This window comes from Propithecus coquereli, unplaced genomic scaffold (genome assembly GCF_000956105.1).
Source record: "Propithecus coquereli isolate 6110/MARCELLA unplaced genomic scaffold, Pcoq_1.0 Scaffold663, whole genome shotgun sequence".
Lineage (NCBI taxonomy): Eukaryota > Metazoa > Chordata > Mammalia > Primates > Indriidae > Propithecus > Propithecus coquereli.
In genome coordinates this window covers 312970-322469 of record NW_012152652.1, presented here as the reverse complement: position 1 = coordinate 322469, position 9500 = coordinate 312970, and the positions used below count along the sequence as shown (strand labels likewise).

Genomic DNA, 9500 nt, shown 5'->3' with positions numbered 1-9500 from the left:
GAGGCCCAGGCTGGGCAGGTGCCTCCCAGGCCTGTCTTATCCCCTTGCTGGAGAGAGCTGCCCCTGATGCAAATCAGCCCTGGCCAGGGGCTGCTGCCTGAGCAGCTTTGTGGTTTCCAGAGAAGGGCTCAGCCCCAGGGGACCCGGAGAGGGGAGGGGCGGCCCCAGCAGAGCCACCTGCTATCCCTGAGATTCTCTTTCCCCTGCTGGTCCCAGAGTCTCAGCTGACATCTCCACCCCTGACTGTTTCCTGGCCTCACTCCTGGGCTGGCCTGGCCATGCTGAGCTCAGAGGTGAGTCTGTCTGCATTTGTGGAGCCTCTTCCTCAGGGGACACCATGAGGCTTAACAGGTGCAGGGTCTTCCTCAGGTCACAATCTCTGCGTAGCTGAGCTTGAATTAAATTCTTTGCCGAGTGCACGTGGAGTTTTAAAGAGCTATGAAGTTACTGTGAGTTCCTGCCTTTGACTGAGGTGCCTGTGCAGATCACAGGTGTGGTGCCTCAGTTTCCCCAGTGTGCAGTTAGGGCACGTTACAGATTCCGTGCTCGAGGCATGTCTGACAGTGACAGAATGTGAGCACCCATGCCGTGGTGTTCGGGTTAATGCAGTGCTTGGACTCGTGTTAGGGTAACAGGGGGATTGTGCAAGAGCCAGATCTTGCGGGAACAGAATTTACGTGTCAGTGTCAAGGATGATACTCTGGGAAAAGAGGACACATTTCCCTCCAGGTCTCAGGTGATGGTCACTGACCTCCCTGCATGTCAGCATCTCCCCGGGCCCCTCCCGGAGCCCCAGGGGGCTCTGCCAGGTGACTCTGCTGTCCCCTGGTGGCCGCTCCACACTGGCTGCTGGAGGCTCAGGGGCCCCTTTGGTCCAGGTGCAGATGCAGAAGCTGCTGCTCAGGTCCCTGCCTCTTGCCCCACAGGCTGCTGCCCAGGGAGGATTCCTCTTCCCCGTATGCCCTGCCTGCCTCGCACCAGGCACGAGGGGTGCAGTTACCGGTGGATATATACAAAATTAGGAAATAGGGAAAGCCAAGCCCCCACTGTAGGGGAGCAGGGCACACCTGTGACTGGCAGGGAGTGGGAGGAGCTGAGCCGGGGCCCTGGGGGGAAGAGTCTGGGGCGTGAGCATCGGAAAGGACATTGGCCACCTGAGGGTCTCTGGGATTGAATCCAGGTCGTGTCTGACGCGGTATGTTCTTGTCGGTGAAGAGTTGGGCAGGTGTGGTGTGTAGTCGGGTGTGTTGAAGGGCGTTTCCTGGTTTCACATCAGGTGAGCTGCCAGGGGCTGAGCTCACACTCCCTGGGGTGTCCTGGCTGCTGCGGCTGAGGTGGGGACAGGTGAGACACAGGTGGGCCCAGACATGCCCGGCCCTGCCATGTTCGCCTGGGGCAGAAGGCTCTCTGAGGGGAGGTGGCTCATCTGCCCCCGCCCTGCTGTCCCCACCGTGCAGCATGAGGGGACTTAAGCCGCTTTCAGGTCCATTCATCCTGGGTCACCTTCCACACACCCAGCACAGGTGGGTTGACTGTTTTCTAGAAAGTTCTCCTGCAGTTCCCCTTTGGTCTCCATCATGCAGTTGAGGGCATTTCCTCTGCCCAGTCTCTGGATTTCCATTTGTAGCAGGAGGATTGTGCGCCTTTTGTCCAAGTCACCCTCCTCCTTATTTAAACGTTTTCCAGTGAAACGGTCCTCGTGTGCCGAGTGAGACATTGCAGTGGGTCACCACGACCTTCGTCACTGCATCTGCAAGAGTTGGACATTGGCCCTGAAACAGCCGTGTGTTGTGAGGTCTTCGGGATCTTCTCCCTTTTGAGAGAGTTGAAGCCTCTGGTGGAGCTCGGAGGTGAGATAACAGCCTTTCCGGGGCCACCTGGTTCCCACCCGGACTTTGCTCCAGAGGAGGACACAGCCTTGGGCGTAACTGGGATGTCCCCTGTGCTGGTGGGATCGGTCTTCACAGAGAACAGGTTTCCTTGAATGTCACCATCCCTTCACAGCACACACCTCTGTGACAGCAGGACATTGGTGACATTTTTGACTCATCAATCAGGATGAAGAAGCAGCTGTTTGCCAGGTTATTACGTATAACCTCCACGCCACCCGCACTGCGGCTTCACTGCGCCGACTCCTCGTGCGTGGGATCGAGGACCTTGTCATTCCCGTCCTGCTCCTCGCTCAGGCATCGTTCCCACCACACGATGGCATCGCTGGGTTCTCCCCCACCCTGGGATTCCTGCTGCCCTGGGCAAAGCCTTCTGCTCCTAGTTAATCTGCTCCCCAAGCCTCTTCTCTCACAGTTGCTTTGTGAACAAACGCTGTCTCTGTCTGAGACACAGCAGCTGTTAAAGTCACTCTCCCTTCCCCGTGACATCTGTGCCAGGCAGGGAAGGGCTCCGTTAGCTTTGCTGGAGCCCTGGCTGCACCTGTGGGTTGTGGTCCAAAAATAATGCACAGTGGCATTGGAGCCGTGACCATCACCCCAGTAGGACCCTAGAACGAGTGGCTGTCACTGTGCAGAGGACTGGTGATGAAATCAAACAGCTGTAAGGGACTTTGTTTTGCAACTGGGGACATGACTGTGCTGTTAATATTCTCACTCGTGACAATGGGGGGCAGTACAGCAGAGTGTCACAGGTATCCCATCAGGGAGAGGACATGTATGTGTGTGTGTGCTGATCACACTATGCTGTCAACGTGTTGTGTGTACACATCATGTCATAATTAATCCAGTTGTGCTTCTAAAGAAGAACAAAAAAAAAGAGAGAGAAAGAAAAAACAATGTGAGAGACTCCAAAGGAGAAAAGAAACCACGGCGACCCTGGTCCCAGTGTCCTGGTGTCAGACAGTCCTCCAGGCAAATAGCACTGGCACCACCGAGCAGGACCCTCCCTCCTGCCAGTAGCCCTGGGACATAGAGCACAGGGGCGGCCCTGGCCTTGCCAAAAATGCACCCCTGACCCACCCTCTGCTGAGCCTGCCGGGACAATTGCATGGCCAGGCAGCCTGGAAGTCTTAGATCTGGGTCAACTGAGCCAGCCGTGGTCACCCATGTGACCAAAGTCCTCCTTAGGCTGGAGGGAGAGAGTGACACAGACGAGGAAGGGGTTTGTGTCTCAGTTCCCCGTCTGCCTGTGTCGCTGTGAGATAATTACTACTAATGTCAAATGACTGACAGTAATAGTCAGCCTCGTCCCCGGCCTGTGCCCCGCTGATGGTCAGGGTGGCCGTGGTCCCTGATTTGGAGCCAGAGAATCGCTCAGGGATCCCTGAGGGCTGCTTGCTGCTATCATAGATGAGCAGCACAGGGGCCTCGCCTGGCTTCTGCTGGTACCAGTTTGTAAAAAAGCTCCTTATGCCATCTTCCTGGCAGGTGATCCTGGCTGTCTGTCCCAAGGCCACAGACGCTGCAGGCACCTGAGTCAGCTGAGAGGCCACAGAACCTGCAAGAGAGGACAGCAGAGGTGAGTCTGAGGGTGAGGGTCTCGTTCCCAGAGGGCCCCACACCCTGCAGCATCCCCTGTGCTGAGCTGAAGGTCGGGGCCAGGCTGACCCCTGGTGCTGTGGGCGCTGAGCCTGGGGCAGCACCTGTGCAGAGAGTGAGGAGGGGGAGCAGGAGAGGGGTCCAGGCCATGGTGAGACCCCGGAGCTCTGCCTCTGAGCCCACAGCTGGGGAGGGACCTGCAGGGCTCTCTTATCACAGGAGGGGAGTCTCTTCATGCAAATCTGCTTCCTTCCCTCTTGTGAGGGGAGCTGTTGGGCAGCTCCCTGGTGAGCAGTGAACACAGACCTGATCCCATCCCCCAGTGTGTCTGAGCTCTGGTCTGAGGCCGGAGCCTCGGGCCCCCATTCGGTTAACTTCCTGAGCTCAGATGCAGGGCCAGGTGGGTGTCGTGAGTGCAGAGCGGATTTTACCCACAAGAAAGGACCTCAAAAGAGGCATCAGTCACGCCCTCTGCATTTGAGCTCTACCAGGTTCCTTGGAAATATTTGGGTCCCCAAACAAGGCACACAGTGCCCCCTGGTGCCCACAGGAGGAATGCCATTTTCCATGTGTCAGGGTTCAGGCACAGTGACTGCTTGTGAGTCCTCAGTATGTGCTAGCATTGTTGAATGATTTACAAACACAGCCTCGAGGAACTTTCACAACACGGCGCAGGAGGACTGGAGCCCTATGGCTAAGGCCCAGTCTTCAGTAGGGAATCTATACTGGGGCTTAAATGTTATTCTCCGTGTCCCCAGACAGTAGTGAGGGGGTCAAGAGTCCGCCCAGGAGACTCAGCTCAGAGCCTGACCCCCAGCCCCTCCCTGCCCTGCCCCCACCCTGAGCCCGACTCCTCCTCCCCCCTTATCCCAGGCCTCCCAGGTCCCTCTGGTCACCACCCTCTCCTCTTTCGTCGGGTGCACTGTCCGCCCTGAGTGCAGTGGACAGAGGTGGGGACGCTCCCCTTGCTCCCTCCGTGGCAGGTGACAAAATGGTGTGGGGACATTCAGATGCCCGGTCAGCTCCTCACGCCAGGCTCCTCTCCTGACAAGTTGGGATCAGGATTCCACGTCAACCAAGTCGAGGCCGTTTACTTTGGACAACACAGATTGACAAAAAAGGAGAGAGATGAGACTGCCACGCTAGGTGGATACTGGCCCAAGAAAGAAAGAAAGAGATTTCAAACCTTAAGAACTGACAAATGCCAGGTCTCGCAAACACGGTACTAGCCCCGGAATACTTATTATTTATAAACGAACAGCAACAAAGAAAATCCACAGATACAGGGGAGAGAATTGGAAAAGATTCTATATATTCATGTTATGTACATGCATATACAATATGTATATTTTATATGAATCTAAATTTTTTAGAGTTCTATAATCTGATCCAACTGGAAATCCAAACCATATATACTATAAATTTACATAAGAAAAAAGGGTCAAAGAGCTCTGTTTGGCTTTTGCACCTCTGCAATGTAGATTCTAAGTGAACTTCAAGATTTGCTAAAAAGCACCAGTTGAGAAAACTTTATGAACTTAATCACTACCAGGGCTCAAGCTATAGTTATACCTGGGGATTCCACTGAACTTAAACATTGTACCCCATTAACCTTAAAAAAGTCACAAATTAAATAGAAAGGAAATGATTATGCCTCACTTGCGCTGTGGCCTTGCCTAAATTTGGCTTAGGTACAAAACCCATTGCGCTAAAACATCCCATATTTGGCTGAGATACCTTAGTACAATCATGAATTGAAATTAAAGTACGTCCTTGACACTTACACATGGGCTGGGTACAAGGGGGCCCCTGCACCCCCAGTTCCAATAGTTAATGCGGCCGGAGGGACGTTAGAGCGGGGCCTGCGGAGGTGGGAACTCAGCGTGCGCAACCGACTCAGCAGCCGCGTGACTGTTCCCCCAGCTCTCCGTGTGACAGCCCGGTTTCTCCTGCTCTTAAACCCTGGAGAGTAAGGGGTGCCTCCTAATGACTCCAGCCTTAACACTGAGCTCCCCGCCCTCAGGGCCCCCATACCAAACAGCCAGCATTTTAGAAAGTACTAGCCCCACGCTGTCAACACTCAGTGACTGTTTGCTCTTATAGGTCGGCTCGCTGGCTCTGTTCGGCGCCTATTTCAACAGCGTCTCGGCCGCAGTTTGCCGCCACCTCCGAAGAGACACGATATGCTTTTTTCAGGCTACCCACGGGGTCCCTCAGCAGCTGTGCTCCACACACAGTCTCTGCAGACAGGATCCCGACTGCGCCACCTTTACCCAGGAACGCAGGCGTGACAGTGTGCTGATGGCACCTTCCCCTGAGGACGTTCATGATTCACTTATGACCGACACATAAACACACCGGTCAGTCTTTTTGTGTCCTGGGGGCAACATACTGCACGTTGACAATTTTTGCTTACGCATTAGAATGAGCAGAAACTTCTGCTAGTGCCCTCACAAAGTCCTTCCTTGTAGAAGCTTTGCCGATCCCTTCTGCTGCCTCCTGCAGTCTCTGGACCACGTACGATGGCCACTCGTCGTCCCAGGGCCTCTGATGGAAGAAGCTGCCCTCCTGGCCTCGTGCTGCACACCCTTAAATCACAAGTGACTGGCCACCTACTGGGCTTTGCTGGACAGAGGGGCTCTCTTTTGCCTGAGCCTCTGACCCTCCATGCACGGCTGCTCCTTGTGCTTCGAGTCATGGCACCAGCGCCCCACAGCTCAGCAAGGCCACCGAGGCCTCCCCAAGACAGGATGGAGCCAAACAGGGGCCCTCTTGTGTCTTACACTTGCAGGAGGATCGGCTCCCCCTGTCCTCAGTGCCTTGCCAGATGCCAGGACGCTGGAGGGGTCACCCCTCCCCTAGCCTCCTTGGTACCTGGGAGTCCCTTGGGGTTCACTGAGTGAAGGGCAGTGGGAGGTCATGGACACAGGAATGGCACTGCTGAAGTCAGACATGGTGGGGCCCAGTGGTGTGATGCTGCTTTCCATCACTTAGCCAGGAAGCCCAGATAAGGACGGGACCCAAGAAGCAATGCCCTTGGCCACACTTCAGGCCGTCACCGTAGCACTGGGTGCCCTAGGCGACAAGGGGTCCCATCTGCACCTTTATTAGAAAGTGTTAGGCCATTGCTAAAATATTGTTTCCTTTAAGGTAAAGAACTATGGAAGACAGCTACTACAACAAAAAGTAAAGAAAACTCCCAAAGAGACAAACTAAAAGAACTAAAAACAAGCTCTGGGAATCTCTTGCCTCAGAGATACACAGAATATAAATTAGACTCACTCAGCTGCACACGTGCAAACAGCACGTACGATGTGATGCGCACTGCTTTCTCCCTTTAATTAATGCAGATACCTCTAATAATTACATGTACTTTATTAATTTATTATTGTACTTGAGTATATTTTATTTATATGACCATATTTTTAACACACTTTACAACATGACCAGGATATGTTTGAGACTCAGACATTTCTGATCTATTTTTCATGTCTAATGCCATGTAATGGGAACCTCGGGCAGGGGCTCGCCCCATAATTTGTGTCCCTCCTTAAATAAAGTGTCTTCTGTGAAGTTCTGTACTCTCTGTCGACCTGAAGAATACTCAGAGAGACAGGCAGTCTGGAACGACAGAGTTCATCTGGAACAGCGGGGGAGGACAGGCTGGGAGACGCGTGTGAGGACAGATCATAGGCACATCAAGACAGGTCGGGGCGAAGGAGAAATCTGTGAGATGAAGAGGAGAGGTTCGCATAAGCTACTTTAAAACAAAGTTCACAAGCCACGGAGGTTCATTGCCAGAGTCGTCGCTGGCTCATTGGTGAAGACGGCCATTGCTAGGTAAGTGTCCTTTTGCAAGGGGCTTATTTGAAAAACTGAAATCTTGAGCAAGTTTTGGGATAAGCCTTGTTATTGTTCTACTTGCAGGAATGTTTTGTACTAAGTCCAGAAACAGGCACGTGTGCATGAGGCTTTGGTTTTATGGGCTCCCCTGGCTCCATTTTGCTAGTTTGACATAAGTTCCTCCATATTGGTACCGGTGACTTTCATATCTCTAGAAATCTCCACTAGTAACACCTATTTACCAAAAGCTTTCCTTAATGTGTTGTCAAAACATCACAGAATCAAATGTGGTATATGTGTATATCTGTGTGTGTAGAAGGGCTGTCTGGAAATATCCAGCCATGCAATATGTTCTCATTGTATCGTCAATGGCTGGGAACTTTCTGGACATCTCTCATATATGTGTATGTGTGTGTGTGTGCATGTGTGTGTACAAAGTATATATACAGTTGACCCTTGAACAATGCATGGGTTGGGGTGCCAATGCCCCACAAAGCTGAAATTCCACTTATAACTTTCGAATCACCACAAATGTGACTACAGAGAGTCTGCAGTTCACTGGAAGCCCCACCGATAACAGAAACAGTTCACTAACACATATTTTGAATGGTACATGTACTATGCACTGTATTCTTACAATAAGCTAAGATACGGAAAATAAAACATTCTTAAAATCAAAAGGAAGAGAAAATAGATTTACTATGTATTGAGTGGAAGAGCATTATAAAGTTCTTCATCCTCTTCCTCTACAGTGTGGGAAGGCTGAGGATGGAGAGGTAGGGGAGGGGTTGGTCTTGCTGTCTCAGGAGTGACACAGGTAGGTGAATATCCATGGACCCAGACACTTCAAACTAGTGTTGTTCACATATCAACTATGTATAATTTTCTATGTCTTCTGATATTTTGATATCTTAAAACATATTTGTCGATGGGGAGAGACTGGCCCTCCTGGGGACACCATTCTGTGTGCCTTGACATAGCCCTGAGCCCAGCCAGGGGGATGCCTTTGACATGCAAACCACCCAGTCCAGAGCCACCCCTCACCCATCTGCTCTGTGCACCCTGAGGGTCAATGTTGCTCTGCCTCAATCATCCCAGGGCCAGGGACCAGGTGGTGGGAGACCACCCAACAGTGCAAGGTCTGCCAAAATTATCCAAACTAGCCAATCCTACACTGTCCATCCTGCCCTACTTTTCCTGAGGAAACCCTAATATGGGCTGTTCCCACCCTCCTGTCTTCCACTTTCAGATGACCCTGGTGTCTTTCCCCTTGGCCCTGCACAGCATGCCATGCCTCCTGTCTCTAGGGCCTGGGAGCATAGTACCCTTGGCTTCCTGAGCCTCTCCTCTGTCCCCTCTTGTGGCTGGACCTGACTGTTCCATAAAAGAACACAAAACACAGCCCAAGAATAGAACTGGGGTCCCTGAGGTTGGATTCTTGACCCTACACCTCAGCCATGGGGAGTCTGCTCTGTTGCTGTTGTCACCAGGTGACAGATTTATAACTTCAACGTCGCTGCAGCTCCAGCACAGGAGATGCTGACGTTCCTACGGCCCCAGATGCTGAGAGGATGAGTTGGGGCTGACGGGCTCCCAGCCTTGTCGGGAGGGAGGAATGTTCAGGGGGTGAGTCCTGGGCCGAGACGCCAGGGCAGCCTGGGCAGGAGGGGGAGGAGGCCAGTTGGGCTTCACAGATGGTGCCTTGCTCAGGTGAGTCTCACCTGTGCACAAGTAGGAGGCTCGGGAGCTGACCACCGTAACCTGTGCTCCTCAGTGGACCAGCACCGTCAGCTTCACCTGGTAGCTGGCGGACGTGCACATTCTTTCACTGTCCTCGTCCCATCAAGCGGAGGTGGATTCAGGTGCCAGACCTTGTAATGATGTGTAGGAAATGTGTTGAGCATGGACGTTGTTACTGGCCACATGGGGAGTGTGTTGAGGAGGGGATAATAGCCCAGTGGGTTGTCCAGATAGAAATTCATGGTCCCTGCCATCTTTCTTGTTCTCTGAGCACTTCCAGTGACACTATTTGTCCCTCCATGCCTGCCTTAATCCTAACCATTCTTTCAGTTCTGTGTCCATGTAGCCTGCCAAGGAAATGGCTTCTGACCATCACCAACAGGCTCAGAAAACGTCACCCATGTGATGCTGATGGCCATGCATTTGGGA

General features: G+C 52.7%; 1 gene segment (V, D, J or C); it reads right to left on the bottom strand.

The window, feature by feature from the left end:
- LOC105823257 overlaps window positions 1–3652 on the bottom strand; it is a 23882-nt gene extending 20230 nt beyond the window's left edge. The window contains 3 exon segments of the V gene segment in view: window positions 1302–1323; window positions 3177–3447; window positions 3593–3652. Coding sequence covers window positions 1302–1323; window positions 3177–3447; window positions 3593–3638 — 339 coding nt within the window.
- Window positions 3653–9500: the final 5848 nt, after the last annotated feature.